Genomic DNA, 23,582 nt, shown 5'->3' on the forward strand with positions numbered 1-23,582 from the left:
TGTTCATCAGGCAGTAAAAAACAGTTCACGTTCACCAAAATTATATAACGAGTTAATGAACTTTCCTTCAATTAATGCGTTCAGGTACAACACAGCACATTAGGCCTATTATGTCTCATGTTCTTCACTGGGGGTTGCTCACATTTGGAAACCATGGGCCGTATTCACAAAGCCTTTTATCTTACCACTAGGAGTGCTCCTAACTCGCGCTAAAACCTTTTACGTAGGAGTAATTTCTTAAAAGTGATTCACAACGGCTCTGAGACCTACTCATACTAAGGATAATACCAACTCCTAAGCTTAAGATAAAAACTCCGTTGCTATGGATGACGTCGCTTCTCATGCACGAGTTTAGAAGGGGTGAGGACGGTGATTGGTTGTTGACAGGCTCTCTCATTAAAAACTCATTCGTGACGTCTCTCTAACAATCCCACTATATCGACTGAAAATAAGAGAATAACCTAGGCTTCAAATTAAGTCATATTAAATAGTTATGGACAGTGCAGTTATCAGAATGCACACGCATGATGACAAGTTTGTGCATCCAACGGGAATGACACTTTGCACGTTAAGAGAAATATAAAGCGATCAATATAAAATATGGCAATTGCATGTAATCAAGGCAGTAATAATTAAAGCACCCAGCAAACTGTTAGGCTATTATATTTCCAGCCCTTGACCACTTCAAATATCAGCACATGCGGCCCTTTAAGCCCTCCAATCTTAATTGATCAAAGCGAAACGAACGTGAAACGTATAGCCTAAGCGAAAGCCTACTGGTCCCAGGACCAATAGCCACTGTCACCCCAGCGGCATCCAGCTGGTAAGTTCTCAAAAACCTGCTGCAGACCGCTCTCCGTTGAAATGCACAAGTCATCGGTACATCCAACTGTTGGATGACGTGGGGTCTACAGTGCGTTGATAGTTTGATGAATTAAACGGCTGAATGATATCTTTATGTTTCCAAACATTTCACTTCGGGACACATCGTTGTTTAAAGGCGTCATTGCATCCCGCACTAATTCTACGACAATATTAATACCTTCACGGTTTAAGCAATGTCTTTTATCAATTCCAAGTCGGCTGCAGCCATCTTACGATTTTTTGTGAATAGGTCTTAGTGACTTAGGAGTCCTCATGAGGAGTTTTAAGCTGTCCTAGACTTAGGTGCTACTTTTAGGGATAAAATATTTTGTGAATTGCTCTTAGTAAAAAAAATTAGGAGTCCTACATTTAAGACTGACACGCCCATTATTTTTAGGAGTTTCTCCTAAATTCGCCACTTATGAGCTACTTTTAGCCCTAAGATTCTTTGTGAATACGGCCCCATATCTCTACCTACATAGTTCACCCTAGAGGGCACTTCACCATGCTTTTTGTCTATTGAAAGGTTAGCCATCAGGCATATTTTCCCACACGCAGCAGCATTGTATAGGGCTTTTTTTTTTAAGGAAAGGGCACCGAATCTGCATTGCTGTATGGTACATTCAGAGGCAGGCACCCTGATAGTTCTCTTGTGTACACTAAACTGTCTTTACAACAAGTATACACTCAAACTTAAGACATGCTTTTTTAAGAGACATACACATCTTCAGACCTAAAGTAATTTAATTCTTTAAATATCCAATTCTACTATGTCAACATAATAGAGCACTTTAACTCTTTGGTGACGGTCCATTCAAATTTCGGTCACTCATGACTGGTCACGTATCTGGTTACATTCTTGTTCTATTTCACTCAATCTTCGTTCCCATGGTACTGAAAATGTTGTTTACAGTTGTCCAATCACAATGATGTATTTTATTTGAGTACCCAATCTCAAATACCATTGGTTTAGAGACGTTTTAGCGGGAAAAAAAATTGACGGCGCTTCATTTCAAACATGGCGTTTTCAAGCAAAGTGTATACGCTCGATCAAGCGGTTCAGCTTTGTTTACAAACGGACAATGAAGAGGATAACGATGCAGATAGTTCAACTGGTAGGATGAGCAGTGGAGAAGAGTAAGAACTTGACAATCTGTTAATGAATGATTGTGATCTGATCAAGAATTGAGGTGAGATGCGTCTATGTTGACTTCTGAACGACACTGTTTATCCTTACATTACAATTTCCGCTTTTTTGCGCCATCAATATATACATCATTTTTAGCAATACTAAACGTTTGAACATTATATTATTATTTGGAAGGGGTTATTGGAAGTTATTAGACGTTTTCTTGACATAACCGATGTGTTTCCAGTGCTTTGGGTCCACGTGGAATGACGTGTCATTCATGCATTCGTTCGTGTCATATGTACCGCATTTAGATCGCGATACAAATTATTTTATACAATGCTATCACTTCTGTCTCATAGTTCTTTTGTTTTGTATCTTGATCAACCAAAATAAATGCTAATATATTTCTATACTTGCATTTGTGTTGTTATTTCTCGTAATAGCTTTGTAGTTTTCAAGTTTGGCACAGTAAGGGCTACCACAAATAGGTCACTCTTGACCTTCCATGCCATGTTTGTTTATTGAAGTAACCTGATCAAATAATTGTTGTTCATGTTGTTCAAATGTTCTATAGTGACATGTTTTATATCTATTTAGGCAAATACATTGTCGTTTCAACAAGATACAGAAAATATATTTTTTTGGGAAAAAATTATGTTTTTTTCTAAATAAATATGTTTTTCCGGTTTTTTCAGCGACCTATAGATGCATGATAGGAGATGAAGATTTAGTCAAATTGACTCCAAACTTGGCAGGAAGATTCCTTACAATATATACTAAAACTTAGCGTTTGCACAATTGCAGTAATTTAAACATGATGGCAACCACAGCAGATTACACCTACATTTTGTGTTTTATTTCAGAAATATCGCCGCATAAATTAGCATACATTATTTATTAATAATTTAAATTGAGAGAATTATTTTTCAAAATCTATTCTACATTGATTCTACATTCATCACCCTTTAAAATGAATCATAATATATGGTGTTATGTTCAATATTTGCAGAGATATCCAAGATTTACAAAAAGTCACTAAAAATTGTCAATTTTGGGGCAGTCACCAAAGAGTTAAGACTGCAATATTTAACTTATATACATAGGATTACTGTATATGGAATGGTTTTACAAATCAATAAAATACTACGTATTTGTTTTTATTTCAGGGTTTTCATCGTGGATACTTCATTGAGTTTGTTACTATGATGGATTATACCATCGAGGAACTATACGGGTAGCTATACTTTTACTTAATTCCCTGCCATGGGCATAATAAAAATTAAAATATGAGTAATCATGAAGTAGAATATGGATTAAACGAAATAGCATGGAACGAGCATGGACAATTTGAGTGTATTTGCCAGCCCAATATCATATTTATTTCCTTCATAGGTTCAATAAAGGAAGGATCTCTTACAAGAAGTTTGAACAATGGGAGTCCTCCTACAGGAAGGTCAAACACATTTATCAAATTCTCTTTGACAAAAACTCACTACACAAATGGAAGAACAAAAAGGAGAAACTGGAAAACCGTTGGTAACATGGAGTGGGACAGGATCTCAGGATATAATCTCTTTCCCAAAATGTAATAAAGATCATCACATTGTGATTTACATATAGTACTCTTGTCTGATGACTGATGCTTTATCCAAAATGACATAAAAGGGAAGTACAAGGCAAGCAAGCAAAATGGGATCCCATGTGCGCACATTCAGTTTGCAACTTGACAGTTTCTTGTCCATTTGGTTCTGCAGAATTTGTCTGTCCATTCCTCTTCTTAGCTTTTTTTTCCCGTCACTAAACTGTCAGAGTCAGAAAAAGAGATTGTACTCAAGGTAGGCCAGCTGATAATACCTTGGCTGTGCATTAACTACACGTATGCAACTAGCACACGGAATATGATCACAATGTATATGAGCCAAACATACAATATATGGCATAAGAAAAAGAAAAAAAAAATTGTATGTATCCTGAAATTACAGCTAATTCGTAACTGGAATCATGTTTAGAGTTAATTGTCATGGAGAAAAATATAAATGTACCTTACTATTGTAGCTGTAGGGGCCAAAAGTTGGGAAACTAAACTGGTTTGCACTAACTACTACGCAAACAGTTCCGATTTATTTATTGTGACTGTCTGTTTTTTAATCTCTCTGGGAATTAAATATAAGATACCTCATTTAATTCGTCTGCACTTTATTGGATCTCAGTCTTTCTTCCTGTGAGTGTCTAGGGTGTTATCTGTTGTGATCAGCAGGGACTGTCTTTTGTGCTCCGCTCGTTAAGGAAAACACTGGCATCTTTGGCACTTCATTAAGAAACGAAACTCAAAACGACAACTTAACAGTGACCATAACATATGATGTTTTAATGGGTGTGTAAAATATAATATTTTTAAAGAGGTTCTCCGTGGTTTCAAAATGTTGTTACGCATATTTATTCTGAGTTAAGTTATTCCTTGATTGTACTGCCACAACAGTATGAGCGCAACACAGAGGTAATATTTAAAAAGTGTCAACTAATGGTAGTACAGAGAACTGCCAACATATAACTGTTTTTTTAATGAAACAACGCTCTGTTTGAGCGAGTAAAGGGGGAAGTTGAGAAACGAAACTTAGCAAAGTGTGAGGAAACCTCCCCCATATATCTGTTAAGAATGTGTGGGAGTGGCAGCAAATCAGCAGTAGGGTGCAGGCTACTATACAGTCTAGTTCTTTCCCACAATGAAATCACATTGGGTGCTCTCTGGGCTTATTGTAGATTAAATCACATGTAGAAACACTGTTTCGCTGACCAGTAGGCCATGTAGGGGATGTGAAGTGTTGTCCATGTGTGTATCATCTCTCTCTCAACAACCAACCCTAGTTTAGTGTGATTTGGTTTAGAATAAGTAAGGACCTACTGGGAACTTTTTTTATTTTGAGCTTAAAAACCAGTCCCCACCACACAGGCAGCCGTGCTGATCCTCCTGGAGTGTCCAAGGAAGAGTGTATGAGGCCAGATCCACTGCAGTAAATGTGTTTCACTGCTGAAATGCATGACTAAATAGAACTCTGCCAGTGACCCTGGACCTGCAGAGAAACCCTGTGATGATGTGCTTTGGTGAGGTGGGAGGGTGAGATAGCTTTCTCAAACGGCATCCTGTATCTGTGTCTTTCATGTGGTACTCTTGGCCTCACTTCTCCCTTTTATATTTGCAATGTAACTTTTCATTTGTACTAAAGGCACATTCTTTAGACTAGAGTTTAATATACAGAATGAATTGCCCAGAGTCAATGTTACCAGTTACTAATCCATGTAAAATCCATGATAAAAAGCCACACTGCTACCATCACTGTCAGATACTAAAAAAATATGAAATTTTAAACTTTGAGAATCTGATCAAGCACTCAAATGTCTGGTTACTTTTTAAAATGATTTATAGTGCTGCAGCTTTTTATGTACCATTCCATAAACCTGCCCAGGGACTACAGGTGAAATAGCAATCTGCTAGAACCTGGCATAATGCATTTTTTCTTGTTGTACAGGATTAATGTTTTATTGTGCACTGTCCCTGTCTTGAAAAATAAATTACAATTAAAATGATTTAGTGAATGCAATGATCTCTTTTGATCCAGTGAATGTCATGTATAGCACTGATACAACTTTTCGAAAGCTCAATTTTAATTTAGAATTAAATGTATATCTAATGTCAGGATCTGTGCTACTCGTCAACATCAACAAGCGAGTGAAAACACTGGGCATTTTCATAGCAATCTTTGACATTTTTTGTAAAACACTTTCCACTTACGGCACAAAGGACAAACAGTTGTGGGTACAGCGATGTAAAGGCTAATGTAATCATAGAATAAGTCATTGAATGAAAGAAGATCGCTAATTTAACTACGTCATTGTATAATGTATTTCATCTTATTACCAATGTCACATGGACAGGTCAAAAGGACAGAAAGTTTAGCAACTTGACGTCTTGCAACGTCAAAAGTGTGCCACGCCCATACAATTGAGACTGTGTCGAAAAGAAAACCGGTTGAGGAATAAAGATGCAGGAAAATAGATACCATTATAAAAAGACCATTTTCATCTTAAGGGGTTTACCTGGCCCAAAGAAAACACACAAAGCAAGGTTTAGAAAATCAGGTGTTATTTAACAAAACGGTACGACGCAGTGAAGTAAACCTTGAAGAGCTATTCCAAATGTCCTCAAGAGGGCGACGCTTTCACAGTAGCGACAAGAATAGTCTGTCGATCGTATGCACATTTTGTTATGTACAATAATTTACATTTACTGTACACTTTAAGTAAAACTTAAACCACTCCAAACTGTTGTTGGTGGGTCATGGATGGGTCATTACGATGCTACACAATAATGACAACAACTCTTTTGAACTTTTGAACTTAGAGAATGCATCTACGACTGTGATGTCATCGTAAGGCTACCTGACAGTGGCGGGGCTTCGGGGTAGTATCAGAGGGGTCGCGACTGCGAGAAGGCAGCTTTATAAATTATATTACATCGCCAATCAGATATACTGCAGATATTGCTGGCATTTAGTCTAAAATAAATATACTCACGGAAAATATAGATGCATCTCAAGTGATTTTGAATATTTTATTTCATAAATTAACGGGAGGTCATACGAGGCGACTCCTCGAGAAATGTGACGCTTGGAATGCCCACATCACAGACGCGGAACGGGCGCTACGTTGCAGATGTGACCAAGTACCACGTAAAAGTCTACAAAAGCAAGAGACTACAAGAAACAAATCTCAAAGTACAACCATACGATCAGCCCACAAACAGGTAAGTGAATTTTTTTAATGTAAAATATATTGCCTTGGTCATGTTTATAGTCTGTAGCCTATACTGGTACTGGTGTCGCGTAAACTCCCATCAGTTTCACCGTGTTGCTTTTTTGCAGCATACGCTTCGGAAGCTTAGGGAGCATCACATTTCAGCAGCATCAATTGGTTACAAGCAAAACAAAAGCCATTTGTATAAAGTTTTCGGTTACTAGCAACATCAGATAACGCATAGGCTACACCGTTCACGGTCCATTAGATCGTTTCTAATTACCGTGTGCTGCTGAGGGAATAGGCCTCACTAATTATGGAAGGTTGTATTACTATTCTTGTTAAGCAGTTAGAAAGTCCATGCTTTCCGGAGTCGTTTTGCATAACTTTAAATAATAGGACAGCAGTTTTCACCCTAGAAGAATCATTTAGTGTAATTTGTAATACTTTATGTAAATAACAAGTGTAGCCTCTCGTCCATATGCCAACTGGGAAGTTGTGAAAATGGGAGGATAGCAGATAAAAGCGAGGATATAACATATTAGCATGCATGGGATATGTGAACATGATGCATACATTCTGAGAAACAAAGTGGAAGGTATGTAAATGAAATGTACAGAATTTTTAGTGGATAAACATGGAGATAGCCAGCATTCAAAGTATTGGGTTTAGAGCAGCTTAGCAGGTATTCCGTGTCCTCAAATATATTACAAGGATAAGCAGAGCAATGAAGCAGAAAACTATGTCAATGATAGAATTTGTTTAGATTGAGGATAGACAGGCTGGCATGCAACATCTTTTATAACCAGAGTAGGATTTGTCCATAATAGTTTGGTGGGAATGGGCAGATGTAAGCAGGGTTTTCTTTGCAAATAGACTGGGTGGAAGAACGGCGGCAGCAGCCCACAGTGGAGATTGTCTCTTTTCCCCTTCCACTCTAGACTAAGTGAGTGGACAGAGCTAAGTTGCCTTATGTATTTAACACCCCAACCTTCAGGCAGCAGAGTGAGGGGGCGAAAGATGGTGTGCGATGGGGTTCTGTATTTCACTCTTACTGATATATTCTGTTTATCTATTAACATTTAAAATCTAGTGTATTTGTTGGGTGTGGACAGAGTCAAGGTCTTTTTAGCAGAAGCAGTTCAGCCTGTCATCTGATTTACTTAGCTACTAGCTAGCTGGCTAATAGGTTAGTAAGGCGATTCATATTATTTAAGTACAAACAAGGTCAATACAATTAAAAAAAACATATAATACTAAAATTAAATATTACCGATATCAAAGTTCCCTTTTCCCAATCAATTTTTTAACCAACCCTATCTTTTTGGGTTCAATTTTTTACTAGGGACAAAAAATATTTAAATCAGTCCAGCATTGAGTCAGATAGCTGTAACTGGCAACTCCCAAACGACTGAGGCAAGCCTATGAGGCAAGCATCCATGTTGTGTTGGCCACTGACAGCAGGCTCATAATGTTATTACATCTCCGTGTCTCATCATGGAAAGGATCCCACAGAGATAGACCTGTGTATGTTTACCTCCATAACTGTAAAGAAAGTTTATTTTAGTTCTTCTGGACCGGATAGAAGAGAAAGGTAAACTAATGGTCCTCTGGTCCTGGGGGTTGTCCTCACACTTCTAGGTTAAGCGCAGTCTCTCCATTAGCGTGTGCTGACCAGTGCCTCTCCCCTGTAGCACTTGGTCTCTCATTGGCTGGTTCCCTCTCGATGTAACAGGTCTCTTGCTCTGCTGTGGTATTTTTCGTGGTTGTGCACGGTCTATGACTGCTGGAGCTGCTGCCCTGATTGGCTATCTCTCTAACTGCTGTGTTCTCACACTAGATGCACTTTCCTGTTGCAGGCTCGGCAGTGTATGTCTTTGTACCTGCTTTATATAGTAGGTCCCTTTAATTGTGTAGGTCTTCAACACGTTTTAAATTCTTTGTCTGCAAATCTGACCCGTGTCACTTTAATAACATGAATCTCTGTTTGTTTCAAACATTCCTCATCCAGCACGATGGAGACAGAGACGGTAGGTATGACCACTGATTTAGGACCACTGGCCTTAATGTGACCCCACCCCCCAAATAACCCAGTGTTTACATTTTCTGGCAAGCAGAGATATCCCAAGACCCTAATCCAAAACCTTTACCTTGCTGTCATACTGGCCTCCTAGTACCCTGCCCTCATCATCCCAAATTCTGCACAGACACATATGAATGGAGAATATTGTAAGTACTTTTGTATATTCTGGATTGGCGCTTGACCTTGTTACTACTGACAGTATTTAATATCAATTTGGCCTGAAAAGTTAACCTCTCTTTTCCCCGTTTCTGTGAGAAAGACCACAGATTTGGGCAGGCGGTCACATAGGTGCTTTATAGTATAATCACTGGTTTTCAGTATCGTTCCAAGAGGGAAGGCCTCACCTTAGATATTATGAAGGTGTTCTTAATAGTAGATTGGGCTTGCATCACAAGATGTTTGTCCAAAGAAAAGCCTCACTTTGATTTGAAGGGAAATTTGCACCCCGTTACAGAGCAAGATAAGACCTGTAGGCACTGAACTTAGCAACTAACCCTCTCAGACCATATTTTTCTGAAGTAAACCAGTAGAGAGTACTGGCATGAAGCTCCTGCACTGTATGGAGGCAGGTTTAAAGACACATGGGCTTAGAAAACAGGGTCTTGGGTATGCACTGATACACTTGGGTATGCACTGATGAAAGTATTCAAGTATTGGTTAAGTAAGGGATAACGGCCGACGAGCTGTCCAGTTATACGAAGTTAAAGGACGCTGCGGGGCAAAGAACACCACGACGCGGAAGTCCATTAACTTCGTTTAACTGGACAGCTCGGAGGCCGTTATCCCGCTTATCTCCCGTTTACAACATCCAAAAATGTTTTTATTATTATTATTTAGAATTTCCTTTATCTTTAGGACATTTAATATGCATAATAACCTGATGAATTCTTGATTTGAAGCCTAGTGCTCCCGTTAGAGAAAGTAGTGAGAAAGTAGTGCGTGGAACTGGACCTTTAGTTTCCCCGGGCGTTGCTGCGAAGTGACACTCATGAGCTCACCTCTGTAAAGTAAACGGACACACGGACACAGCAGGTATTGTTCATAAGGTTTTACTATTTACAGTTGAACTCCACGTTTCCGTTGATGGTGAAGTTGGACAGAGCAACAGGGAGGTCAAGTTTAGTAATTTTGGTCGAAGGCTCACAATCGAGCCAGCTAGTTAGCCGTGTGAGCTACCATCTGTTTCAATGTTTTTTTTTTCTAAGCGCTAACAGCCGCCTACAAATAATATTCGAGACTTTCAGTTAAGAATTACAATATTCTGCAACATTCGTGTAGAACATAAACAACTAACCGAGTCAATTTAGACATACAAAAAGTCGTGTAGATAGCTTAATTGACATAAAACATTGCCCACTAACTTGTTCCAACACGCCGCCATCTTGGTTCAAATTATCCTAGCTGTCAGAAAATAAACGTTACGTTGGTTGTCAATGGTAACCATTCAAGAGCATTGATATGGAACGGCGATTTAACGTTTCTACTGGGACTACGTCCAAGGTGTCCATCTATACAAACTTAATGTACACCCCATTAGCCAATCAGAAAACAGTATTTCGTTCCAGAGGGAGATAATTGGTTTATAATTTTAATACCCCCCTCACTTCCTCACTTCAGATACTTGTAAGTGAGTGTGAATTCTAAAAGTGACTTCATAATATTAGGTCAAGCCGTTAGCAGTCCTCTGAGGGATGTGAACATGTGTGTATCCCTGTGTTGTGAACTGTGTGCCAGTGTTGTGGTGGTCTTTGCATGCAGGATATATTTGCACGTCTACTGTTTGTTCATGAAACTGACTAAATGTCAGATTTCATGGGATTTAATGCTATCTTACAAAGAGTTTATTAGAGCGACATGCTGCTGTCCAGCTACAGGGCCTCTGTTGGCCCAAGTATCAGATATTGGGATTGTGAGCCACACACACACACACACACACACACACACACACACACACACACACACACACACACACACACACACACACACACAAACATACACGCACACATGTAGACACACACACACACACACACACACAAACACTTGTAGACACACACAGACACACACACACACACACACACACACACACACGCGCAGTTAAAGTTAGAGAGTTGTTAGAGAGTTTGGGAAAAGTGGTCAGTTTGAATGATTAAGTGAGTGACTGAGAGCGTGAGTGGATAGAATGATGCTGTGTGGCAGTGAGTACTGGTGAGATAGAGAGTGTGAGTAAGTGAGAAAGGGAGTACGGTAGAGATATTAGATGTAGATTACTTTTCTGGCATGTGTTGAGGAAAATGAGCTTCTGCCGCGTTGCCAAAGTTTCTACCTGATACACACTCTTTTCTCAGTCTCTATTGTGTGTGTGTGTGTGTGTGTGTGTGTGTGTGTGTGTGTGTGTGTGTTTGTGTGTGTGTGTGTGTGTGTGTGTGTGTGTGTGTGTGTGTGTAAATGTATGTGTATGTGTATGTTAATGTGTGGGTGTTCATGTGTGTGCAGATATGTGTGTGTGTATCCAGGCATATGTGTATTCAGTCGCATTTGTGTCTGTGACCTAGACTGTACAAACAGTGACCCGGGTTATGCTGTCAGTCATCACAGTGTAGTGTCTATGTCCTCTGCTGATTAATCTTTCATGAAGTAATCCTGTGTGTGTTTGTCTGCGCTTTAGTCTTGCCGTGCATATTCCTTATGCCATTCATGACATTAGAGGGAATGACCAAAGGTGAAGGAAAACATATGAACACTTTAATTCCCTGTCGGGAAATAAACTAGGCTTGAATCTCATGCTCTGCTATAGACATGTGATTTAGTGCAATGTAACCTCCTAAACTGACAACACTGAGAAGACATATTTTCATCACATATTTTCCTGATTTAGTTAGAGTCCTTGTGGGATTAAACATGCCTGAGAGGGTTTTGTTTACTTGCAGTTGCAGTTGCAGTTGTTGTGTTTTTGCTGCTGCTGGTTGCCAATTTCATAAATAAGACTCAGACGGGGATTGCAGAATCCAGATGGATTGAGGTGGGGAGGGGAGGGGATGCATGTGGCGGACCAGGAGGAAGAGGTTTCAGAGATGAGGTGTGTCAAGTAAAAGTGTGTTAAAGTGCAAAAGAAAGAGAGGAAGAGCATTGTCCACTGTGGAGGACGATAGTTAGGGATTGAGAAAGAGAGAGAGAGAGAAAGAGAGAGAGATGTCACATATCTGGACTCATTGAATTAGAAATAATTTGTGATGGAAGGCTGGGCACTGCATTGGGAACATGTTAGTCACTTTTGCCCCAGCGAGGAAGGGGAAGGGGAGAGAAAGAGAGAGAGAGAGAGAGAGAGAAGCAAATCTGTCCCTGTGACACAAACACATTCCCACATTTCACCATGTCAACAGCCTCGTGTTTCACACATAGACCTCAGAAACGTATGTGTGTGTGTGTGTGTGTGTGTGTGTGTGTGTGTGTGTGTGTGTGAGAGAGAGAGAGAGAGAGAGAGAGAGAGAGAGTGAGAGAGAGAGAAAGTAGGTAAATGTGTGTGTGTGTGTGTGTGTGTGTGTGTGTGTGTGTGTGTGTGTGTGTGTGTGTGTGTGTGTGTGTGTGTGTGTGTGTGTGTGTGTGTGTGTGTGTGTGTGTGTGTGTGTGTGTGCGGGCGGTTCACAAGAGAGAGATGATATTTATCTTCTCTTCTTGACAGCTCCATGGTTCTAATTTACAACAAATCTGTCCCAGCTTGTGAGAGGGACAGCCAGAAGGGAGGGAGGAAGGAGAGAAAAAGGGAGGGAGGAAAGGAGAGAGGAAGAGAGTGAGAAAAAGGGAGGGAGGAAGAGAGAATGCTTAGAGCTCTTAGTCATGTGATTTTTTTGTTTGTATTTTTTTACAGTCTCATAGCGATTAAATGTTAGCAGTCCCAGACTGTTTGGATTTTTTTTCCACACTTTCCTAACGCTTTCATTTCTCTGACTCAGACTCCTTCTTTCATGGTTCTATGCCAGCATATTTTCTGATGCCTTTTTTTGTCCTTTTCTCTTTTTTTTCTCCGTTCCTGCTTAAAGGGCGAGTCGGTCCCGCTGTGTAATGCGTGAGTGAAACGGCTGCTCGTGCTTTAGTGTTGTAATTCAGGAGAAAGGGAAAAACAGAGAGATAGATTTGGAAATGCTGTAGTCAATCACCAGGAGCAGTGTATGTGTGTGTGTGTGTGTGTGTGTGTGTGTGTGTGTGTGTGTTTGTGTGAGGGTTGGGGGGTAAACAACGAAGCAAACGTGCGAGGGGAGTGGAAGTGTTTATTTAACCTGTGTCACGGAGGGGCAGAGAAGGTGTGAACCAGTCATTGTGCCACTGGTGTAGCTTAACACCTGGGCATCATTCTCTGTTCACTGACCTCATAGGAAAGGACCCAGGCAGGAGAGAGACGAATGGTAGTCATTGGAACACTAAACATTTTCTAAAAGAGGAGAGGGAGATAGGGGGAGATAGAGAGACAGCGGGGAGGAGAGCTAAACAGAGAGAGAGAGAGTGAAAGAGAGAGAGAGAGTGTGAGAAGTAGAAAGAAGCTGGAAGAACTAGACGGCATGAGTAAGTGAAAGAAGGAAAAGGCATGTAGTTTGATGAGTGCCAGAGATCATTATGAGATTAACAGGCAGGTGAACTTAACCTACAGACACACACACGCTTCAGTGCGGTAGAGGGACTCTGAGTAATCGGCAGACACACACCTGCCGACCCCAGCAAACGGTAACGGAGGACACACAGGAACAGCTGAGGAGCACAGAGACAGGAGGAGGAGGAGAGGTGGAAGAGGAGGAAAGAGGAAGATGAGATACCGTGGGAGGGTAAGCAGGACATCAGCCATACAATTTTGATGTTCCTTCAGTGGAATGTTTGTTTGTGTGTGTTTGAATGTTTGTGTTTGTGTTTGTGTTTGTGTTTGTGTTTGTGTTTGTGTTTGTGTGTGTGTGTGTGTGTGTGTGTGTGGTTGTGTGTGTGTCCCAGAGAAACCGAGAGGCTGTTGGCTGCGATGTCAACATCAACTGACCAACATGTGATTTTCTCTTTCTCGCTGCACCATGGCCAAATTGTCATTGGCAGGCTTAACTTAGGAACTCTTTTTGAACTTGTGCAGCCATGCCTCATCTGGGATCTTTCCCAAGCAGATTTCTAGCATGTCAAGTGAAAGATCATTGCTTTTACCCTAGCTGTGCTTGTGGGGTTTGCCCAAGGGAGTAAGGTGGCTGTGTTTGGCACTGTTAGTTTCTATGAAACTAGTGCCGTGCTGATACTGGAGGAGAAGCTTAGTGGTATGTGTCAGTTCTGCTATGAACCCAGACCAGTGCTTGCCCAACAGGGGCCCCGGACGGAGAGGGCAACCTTATAAGGAGACGCAGACTTCTGTAAGCCCAGAGGAGCAGAGTGCAGGTGGGCGTGCTGCCAGGTCCCATAGCTGAGCTCTCCTCCTGGGGCGGCTGCTTACAAGAACTACAGGACCCATCGTGTTTTGCGGAAAAGGACTACAGTACCCAAAGCTCTATTCGCCTGCACCACGCCCTATCTGCGCAGTGAAACAAAAGTGAACTGAGCCTGACCAGTCTGCAGGCCAATTCGATCGTCGTTTAAGTGCTGCACGATATTTATTCTAATGGGGCTACATGCACTTTCTGTGTACGGACCAGTCTAGCGCTTTTCTGCACATGCCTGTGATCTACACTTGGTAAGGTAGAGCCAAAGGTACGCTACAGTAATTTTACGCTAAAATATTACAAGATATATGAAAATATATGAGGTTTTATGCTTTAAACCATTTAAATAAAAACTTGTATATTCAACTGCGCCCACCAATTTGATTTATCATCTGACATGGGTGCTCTGAGCTGCATCAAAGTTCCCCTCTCTGTGTGCCACACTAGTTGAACGGAAAGCGGTGTTATAGCGGTGAATAAAAACCGTGCACCCCTTTGGCTCACTTTTGACTTTTGGCTAGTTGCACACACAGAGTACTGATGCCTGTCAGAACACAGGGCTTTGGTCACAGGTCTATAGCAGACTCATAGCAGACCTTTAGCTTTCCCCAGACAGAAACAGTACCAGCCTTTCAGTAATAGGTCAAAAAGTAGTTCAGAAACATTACAATACAACACTGCTAACAGGACCATAGTACCCATAGGCCTGTTGCCACTAGTTTTGATGAAGTTCTCTCTTAAATATCAATAGCTAATGCTATCTCATCTCAGTATTTTTAACAGGCTTTCATTCTTATAGCAGCAGTACCCATAGGCTTGTGTTGATAAAACTGCAGTACCCACAACCCTCTGGTATGAGTCTATGTCCATAGACCTTTACTTATAGGACTACTGGTCTCCTTCTGCTGTTATTAACAGCATTTGGTCATTGATGACAGCATCCACAGTTTTTATGATGCCAGGCATAATTTTTGGGTATAAACTCAACCAGAGACATAAATCTGTGTAGCAAAGAAATGATTTGTCTTTATCAAAACAATAAGGTCTACAAATCAGATACTTTTCATCTGTGACATTTTGACTGACAAGCAACACCAGCCTAACTTGACTATGGTGTCTAGTCAATGGATGTGACTTTGTGGGTGCCATATTAGTAACCACATTGTGTCTACTTTACTCATAAGGCCTGAAGCCCACAGCTATTGTATGCCCCACATAGTGTAGCATTACCCTCTTGGATTCATGTGTGTAGAAGCACAAATTAAGCTCTCAGCAAGAAACCTAATCAACAAATAGATTAGTCCTACTAACGCATGTGTACACAAGTGATTGACGTGCCAGGAGGTGGATGTATCTCATGTGTGCGTTGCTACTCTAGTTGTAACAAAGTTGAGGCTGGTTAAGAGAGTATCTGTATCGGACAGTATTGGACTGCCACTTCACGGTCAGTGGGTCTGTGACCCGGACACCATGTCTGTGTTCCTGATTACCTTGAAACGGAGTCGGTGCCGGTGCGAGACTGGCATGAGACAACCCAGGGATCTCCCATGTCACGGCCCCCAGTCAGTGACAGGCAGCATGAGTCACTAACTGACATGCCAACTGCTGCCTGCCTGGCCACAGAGACAGAGGAGTATTGGCTATTCACTCACTGTGGAAAGGAACTCAACAAACCTTTTTCAGGGAGACATAAACTTGTTCACTGCAGGAACCAGCTATAATTACTCAACAGGTTATTCCAGGGTGAATTTTATTCCATTTATTTAAAACAGCAGTAAGGGGTCTCTTTGTGAAACTAGTAAGCTGACTACGTCAAAGGCAAAAGGACTTACACCACCTAAAAGCTTGCTAATGTGTTTTTGGTGGTATAATTGCCAATTTTGAACTGTGAAGGCTTTTCTTACATATTTAACAGATGTGTGTAGCCTGAACGGCTAGTGGTACCGATAGGTGTTTTTCTGTGTCATTCACATGATCATATACCATGCCATACATGATGCCAAAGCCAGGTGCCTGTACAAACATGCAAATTGCATAGTAATTCTTTAGAGACAGGAGGGGATTCATTGAGTGTGGATGGCCACATTAGTGCCTGTGGTTTGGTCCATGCCTGATTGGGGCCTTATTCGGTCCTGATCTAATCCAGCTGTAGAGATAGGATCAATGTAGATTATGTAGCTGCCTTAAGGAATATGGAGGATGGGGAAACCCTGAAATCAGCCTAATTAATGAAATATGATGACTGACTCATGGAATGAGATTTAAAAAAAGAGCTGCCACATTACGTCCGGGCAGGTGGGTGTGTCAGAGGTCTGATTTCTGAGTTAAGAGGGGGCCTGAAACAGGATGTGGGTACTCCAGTAAGTGTGTGTGTTTTTTTCCTCCTACATGCTGGCCTGTGTGCGTGTGTGTATGTGAGTGTGGTTAACTCCCTCATGCGTAGCCCTGTGTGTTTCTGTCTGTGGGTGTGTGGATGTGTGGGTATGTGGGTGTGTGTACTGTTATTTCCCCACTTTTGACGGTTAAACATTGATTTTGCCAAACTTCTGCAGCCCTGCGGTTAATATTCAGATGCGTCCTGTACACACAAAGGTTCTTTCCTTGCCTTATACTAAGTAACATGCACAGTAACTCTGCTTGAAAAAGCGTGAATGGGTCTCTCTCTCTCTCTCTCTCTCTCTCTCTCTCTCTCTCTCTCTCTCTCTCTCTCTCTATCCCTATTTCACGTATGAAACACAACACCGGATAGATGATACACATATCCACATTCAGTTTTCCATAATGATTAAGCAAAAGGTATTATGTATTCCTACCAGACTGTATTTAATGGGATGTCAAGGCGCCTGAACCTCTGCAAGAGGTTTGAAAGGTCTTATGCCAGTTAACCTGGCTATGAACTATCTCTATCTATAGCTTAGGGAATCATCTTAGCAATTCGTAGTTCCTTGTTGTTGAACGTTACCACCTGTGGGTGCTGTTAAATGCCTTTACATAGTCATTAAACAATCCTGAGAGAAATGATTGGACATCAACAAAGCAAGGGCTTACTCTGATATCAATATAATGGTCGCAAATAAGATTGACATCTCTAATTAACAATTAGACTGAAACAGTTAGCATCTATTCCCACACAACACCATAACACTGAATGAATGCCCAAGAAATTATTTTGTACTGAAAAATACAGTATGTGGCTGTGATGTGTTTTTCTAAAGAGAGATTGTAGAACACCTATATCCTGTCTTCAGAATGACCCCTGCAAAGCGCATGCTTTATCCACTGGAAAATATGACTGCATAGAAGCTGTTGGGGATTGTATGTGTATGTGTGTGTGTGTGTGTGTGTTTGTGTGTTTGTGTGTATGTGTGGTGTGTGTGCGTGTGTGTGTGGTGTGTGTGTGTGTTTAAGGAGTGTTTGCGTGTACAGGAGCTGGGGACAGGAAGGCTGGGCCACCTGCTGAAGCAATACTCTAATGGGTTGCCTTATAGTGTGTGTGTGTGTGTGTGTGTGTGTGTGTGTGTGTGTGTGTGTGTGTGTGTGTGTGTGTGTGTGTGTGTGTGTGTTACTGTGTGGGTTTGTAGTTGGGAGTCTGTCGTTTCCCTCCGTTGAAATACCTTGGCTGTGTTCCACTGTTGTCTTGCTGTTGTTCCATAGCCTCTTCCCCCATTAAGGAACCAGAGATAAAGTCCCCGCTTCCAGCCCCAAATGAGACTAACAGGAGATTAACAGGCTCCCAAACAATACTGTGTGTTCTTCCAAGATCCTAAACTGATCACATGCCCTTAACCTGTTGCCCCTACACATGCTGTGTACCCCCCCCCCATCTTTCACTCACTCACTGTCTCACTCACTCACTCACTCACTCACACACAGACTCACACACACTCTAACATGGCCTTGTGTCCTCAGGCTGCTACCCAGTTTAAACTCAGTCTGGGCTGAAATGCATTGAATGCGCGCCTGTGTGTGTGTGTGTGTGTGTGTGTGTGTCTGTGTGTCTGTGTGTCTGTGTGTGTCTGTGTGTCTGTGTGTGTGAATGTGCATGCACAACTGGATGTGATTGTCTTCATCTGATTCGGATGAGTCAGATGTATACATGTACACACACCCTGGCTTGCTGTGATTGGTCTGTTGGTAGCAGGTGATAAATTATGTGTATGGTTTACACAGTGCATGCCGAGCTCCGTGACTGGTTAGTCCTGAACTGAGATAGACAGAACCTCCGAATTCAGACATGACGTGTGTGTTCATTTAGAGACTGTGTGCGGGACTGGACAACACATTCCCTTATTCCAGTCTAACAGTTTTAAATTAAACACAGTTTTAAATTAAACACAGTTTTAAATACCTACAATGTATTTTGCAGTACTTAAACTGAACCAATTTTACATGGCAATTTAATGAATAAAGTGTTATGTGGTGTTGGGAACATCCAGTGTACTTGGTATTGGTGAAGATGTCTTTAGATGCAGGAGATGGTTAATGAGGAATGTGGTGTCATAGCCCTGATCGTCCTGTTTCTTTTTCACATTTCGAATGTGTGTTTTGTGTCTTGTTGTTCTTGTTGTAACCAAAATGTGATAGTTTTGTTTTTGATCATTTACTGTACCCATTATCCATCTCTGTCTTTTCTCTTTACTTTCTGCCACATACTTCCCCATGCTCCCAACCACACGTACTCTGTCTCACTTCCCTATCATTCTGTGTCTATTCCTTGTCTTACTCCCCCTCTCTCTTCCTCTCATCTCTCTCTTTCTCTTTGTCTCCATCCCCTCTCTCTCACTCATTCTCCCTCCCTTGTCTTTCTCCCCATCTCTCCATCTCGCTTCCTCTCTGTCTCCATCCACTCTCTCTCACTCTCTCTCCCTCCCCCTCTTTCCCTCTCTCTTCCTCTCTGTCTCCATCCACTCTCTCCCCCTCTCTCTCACTCCCTCTCCCTCCCTCTCTCCCTCTCTCTCTTGATAGGAGGTTGGGGTGGAAGGTGGAGTGAGATTAGTGATGGAGGGTGCTCTGACGGCGAGGGACCGGGTGGGGGTGCAGGACTTCCTGCTTCTGGAGAACTACACCAGCGAGGCGGCCTTCATCGAGAACCTGCGCCGACGCTTCCGCGAGAACCTCATCTATGTGAGTCACAGCTCCAACATAACTTGCAAATGAACAAACACACACACATGCACACGCACACACACACACACACACAGAAACACGCTTACACACACATATACACACACCTTAACAGGGACGTGCACAGGAGTGTGCTAAGGTTGCTTGAGCAACTGCCCGTTTGCCCTCCTCGAGTAAAAGTGCCCCTCCGAGGGAAAAAAAAATAAAAAATATTATTTATTTTTTTTCCCCTCGGAGGGGCACTTTTACTCGAGGAGGGCAAACCGGCAGTTGCCTAATCATTTCATGTAGACCTAGGGCCTGATTTACTAACAGGATTGCGCCCATTTCTGGCGTAAAATAGCGGTCGTAAACATAAAACGGTATTTACTAAGGGGGCGCATTTGAGTAGAGTCGCATATTAACGCTTTGAGGGTGTGTACCTGACAACAGGTGGGATGGCACGGAGACGTGGGTGGTAACGTAGGCGTGAAGCGCACTTTAATGGGAGGAGTGCGCCTAATGATGTATTGCGTGGTATTTACTAAACTGCCTGGCAAGCGCACGTCTCTGATTAGACGGTACAGGTTAACCAGCCACGCAATACTTCAATTACTGAACCAGATCAGAGACGACATCGAACCCTCCAACTGGAGATCACATTCCATTCAATCAGTTGGTAAACTCTGGACAACATTGCAAATATTGGCATCGGATCATTTCAAACAGTTATAACATCAGCAGTTGGTATATCTCAGCCTTCACTCAGCCAAATATTCACCCAGGTACTCGACGCATTGCTACGGCGCACTGGTCAATATACATTTCCCCACTACGATAGCTGAAATGAAACTTTCCGAACGTAATTGGAGCCATTCATCGCACCCACATGCAAACAGTCCCATCTTCAATCCACGAACACGTTTAACGAAACAGAAAGCACACATATTCAATAAATGTCCTGGTCATATGTGATGCCAACATGACCATTACTTACGTGGTAGTGGTCTGTCCATGACAGTTTTATCTTCCGGAATAGTGCCATCTATCCATGATTGAGCAACGGTGATTTTGGAGAGGCCTGGCTACTTGGTAAATGTATTTGTTTCAGTGGGGATATATTGTAGTGAACCCATGTCCCTTGTAGAACGTATTAATCTCGCCATGTACACATCTATATTGTTATAAAAGACAGTTTATGCATTAATGCCACCAATAGCATATTATTTATAATCGTGTTCTTTTAAACATCTCGCTGTAGGTGATGGCGGGCAAAACAACAATATAACCCATTGAATCAGGTTCAGTGATTGAGCGAACATGAACCAATATATCTATATCCTCTTTGCTGAACCTTAGTTTTTTCTTCCTCGAATCTCCATGTTGGCAGTATCTTGCAGGCAATTTCTCCAGTCTTTTAACGGTGCGCTAAATAATGATTGCCCAGCGCTGATCTGGCTTGATAAATATCACGGAAAATGCTGGACAACACAGTGCGTTAATGTGCGTCTGGCAAAGGCGCAGATTAAGCTGCGTTCGCAAATCAATGTTAGTAAATCAGGCCCTTTAAAGGGCGGAGTAAGCACACAGTGCCCAGCGCAGATGTGGTTTGATAAATACCACGGAAAATGCGCAAAAACACCATGCGTTAATGTGCGACCGCAGATTAAGCAGCGCTCGCATATTAGTAAATTAGGCCCCTAGTTTTTAAAAATCGCCACCTGTCATGTCATAAAGTAGCCTTCTTCACTTCCAATCGATAAGCCTATGGGTAACGAGAGCGAAAGTCAGTAGCGGGAGGGGGGCATGCGCCCTCTGTTTAATTGTTACTGCACGCGACCGGCACCTGAGCCTGCAATTTCGCACTTCAGAGACGGTCTGCTTTAACGTTTTCAGAAAAGGTGAGTTTTAAATTGTAGAAATGTTAAACAAACGACCAATCATAATCATGTTTTATGAAATCTTTACCTTCATAAATCGAGGCTCAGTTTGCCACGTTTAGCCTAAATAATCAGATGGCTAGTTTGCCTACCAGACAACAAGCCCATTATCACATGCTAATGTTTTGGTAGGAAAACTAAGATACATGTCTGCTGATAGTCGTTTTAACAATAAGATTAAATGATGGAAATAATGCATCACATAAATGATTTCATTCAAAATGTTTAAATTACGAAATCCTATCACTATTTTGGGTGTTGTTAAGTGTTGAGTGCAGAATGCCTAATGAAAAGAGGAGGACTCAGGAGAGAGAGAAGTAGCTTTAAGAAGCAGCAAAGGGGAGCACATTATCTATTCTAAATGTCCCTTCAATCATTTTTGTGTTAATGCTGTTATCAACATGGAAAAGTGGATTGGCTTGCTTTATGCAATGTTTTATTTTATTGAAAAACAACATTGCCAAACAGGGCGGTACAATTTTTTTTAACAAAATGCACATTTCATATAAACAAGGACTCAGCCTATAGTGCAATGCGTTAATCGTGCGATAAAAAAAATTGACGGTGTTAAAATGGGCTTGCGTTAACGCCGTTAATAACGCGTTAAACTTACAGCACTAGTAATATATGATTGGCCAGATGATGATCCAAGCGCATCAACTGCATCGGAAGAGGCAGACCCAGACCCAGATGAGATCAGGACAGACTTCGAAAACAGGGAACGAGACGACACAGAAAGTCAGGACTGACTGCCTTCCAGGGAAGATATTGAGATGGAGAGTGAGGCTCAATCCATGACAACAGATTTAGATGGTGGTGGTGCCCTTTTTTCAGGCCAGAGCAACTGCCCCTCAAAATTCCTGTGCACGTCCCTGCACCTAAATATACACATGCACAGACACACAGTATACAAAAATGCACAAAAGACACAGATATAGACACTAACACATGCAAAACCACATGACACACTCATAACCACCCATGCACACACACACACACACACACACACACACACACACACACACACACACACACACACACACACAATCACAGTTACCTATATATACCCCTGCCCCCCATGTTTATGTGTGTGTGTGTGTGTGTGTGTGTGTGTGTGTGTGTGTGTGTGTGTGTATGTACGTGTGTATGTGTGTATGTGTGTATGTTTTTACTCTTAGACGTACATTGGTTCGGTGCTGGTGTCAGTGAACCCATATAAGGAGCTGGAGATCTACTCCCGGGCGCACATGGAGCGCTACAGAGGAGTGAACTTCTACGAGATCTCCCCTCACATGTGAGCTCACCCCTGACAGAGACAGCCCACAGCACTGGGCCTCTGTCTGTCTGCCAGTGTCTGACTTGTGTCTCTTTGTGTATCTTGATTAGTGTGATTGTGAGTTTGTAGTGCATGTGAATTGTGAATATGCATAGGAGTATGGATGAATGTGCATGGCCAAGAGGTGTATATAGTTTATTTGTGTGTCTATCCCTGCATAAGAGGTGTTTGGGCGGCACTGTTTGTGTTCATGTGCACGTCAGGATATCAGGCCTGTGTGCATGTGTAGGTGTGTTCCTGTGCCTGTTATGTGTATTTGCCTGAACTGTACATCAGTGTGTGCATAGGTCTCTGTTGTTCATGTGTGTCCTTACCAGGCCATGTGTTTCCCTGCATGGGAATCCCAGTGTGCATTCCGCCCATTCTCTGGCTGTGAGTCAGCTTTCCTGGAGATCCCGGAGTCTGGGAGTGGAAACACCCCGTTCCCGGCCTCTCCCGGCGCGCCACTTCCTGACTTAAGCTCCCACCCAACCCTCTGTCTCTCCAGACCTCCCTGTTGCTCCCTCCCTCTTGGGTCCATAGTAGAGGCCTTTTCCTCTGCATTAGGGAGCTATACTCCGACTCTTGGAGAAGGAATCCCAAAATAGTGAAAATGTTTTCCATTGTAATTTCCTCTGAGGTGTTGAATCCAACACACTTCACCACTCCAAACCTTTACTTTTCTTCTCCAGTGGGGGGCAGTTTTGGTTGTGTTCATGTCCACTGTTTCACATATATAGGAATTATCTTACTAGTCTTTAAATCACAGACATGGTCTCAAGGTACACACCCAGTAGATCCCTGAGGTCTTCTGGCACTGAACTCCTAACAGTTTCAAAGCCAGGACAAAGAAACATGGAGAAGCAGCTTTTAGTTTCTATGCCCCCAGCCTTTGGAATACTCTGCCAGAATACCT

The 23,582-nt window shown here is 42.0% G+C and overlaps 1 protein-coding gene across 1 annotated transcript in view; it reads left to right on the forward strand.

The window, feature by feature from the left end:
• The first annotated feature begins 6,509 nt into the window (after positions 1-6,509).
• Positions 6,510-23,582, forward strand: part of LOC308365318 (unconventional myosin-Ic-like) — a 36,229-nt gene continuing 19,156 nt past the window's right edge. Inside the window, 4 exon segments of the mRNA XM_080838700.1 lie at positions 6,510-6,756; positions 6,759-6,797; positions 19,274-19,432; positions 22,530-22,645. Of these exon segments, the coding sequence (XP_080694826.1) occupies positions 6,667-6,756; positions 6,759-6,797; positions 19,274-19,432; positions 22,530-22,645 (404 nt within the window). The 5' untranslated portion in view covers positions 6,510-6,666.

The sequence above is a fragment of the Sprattus sprattus genome (assembly GCF_963457725.1).
Source record: "Sprattus sprattus genome assembly, chromosome: 1".
Lineage (NCBI taxonomy): Eukaryota > Metazoa > Chordata > Actinopteri > Clupeiformes > Clupeidae > Sprattus > Sprattus sprattus.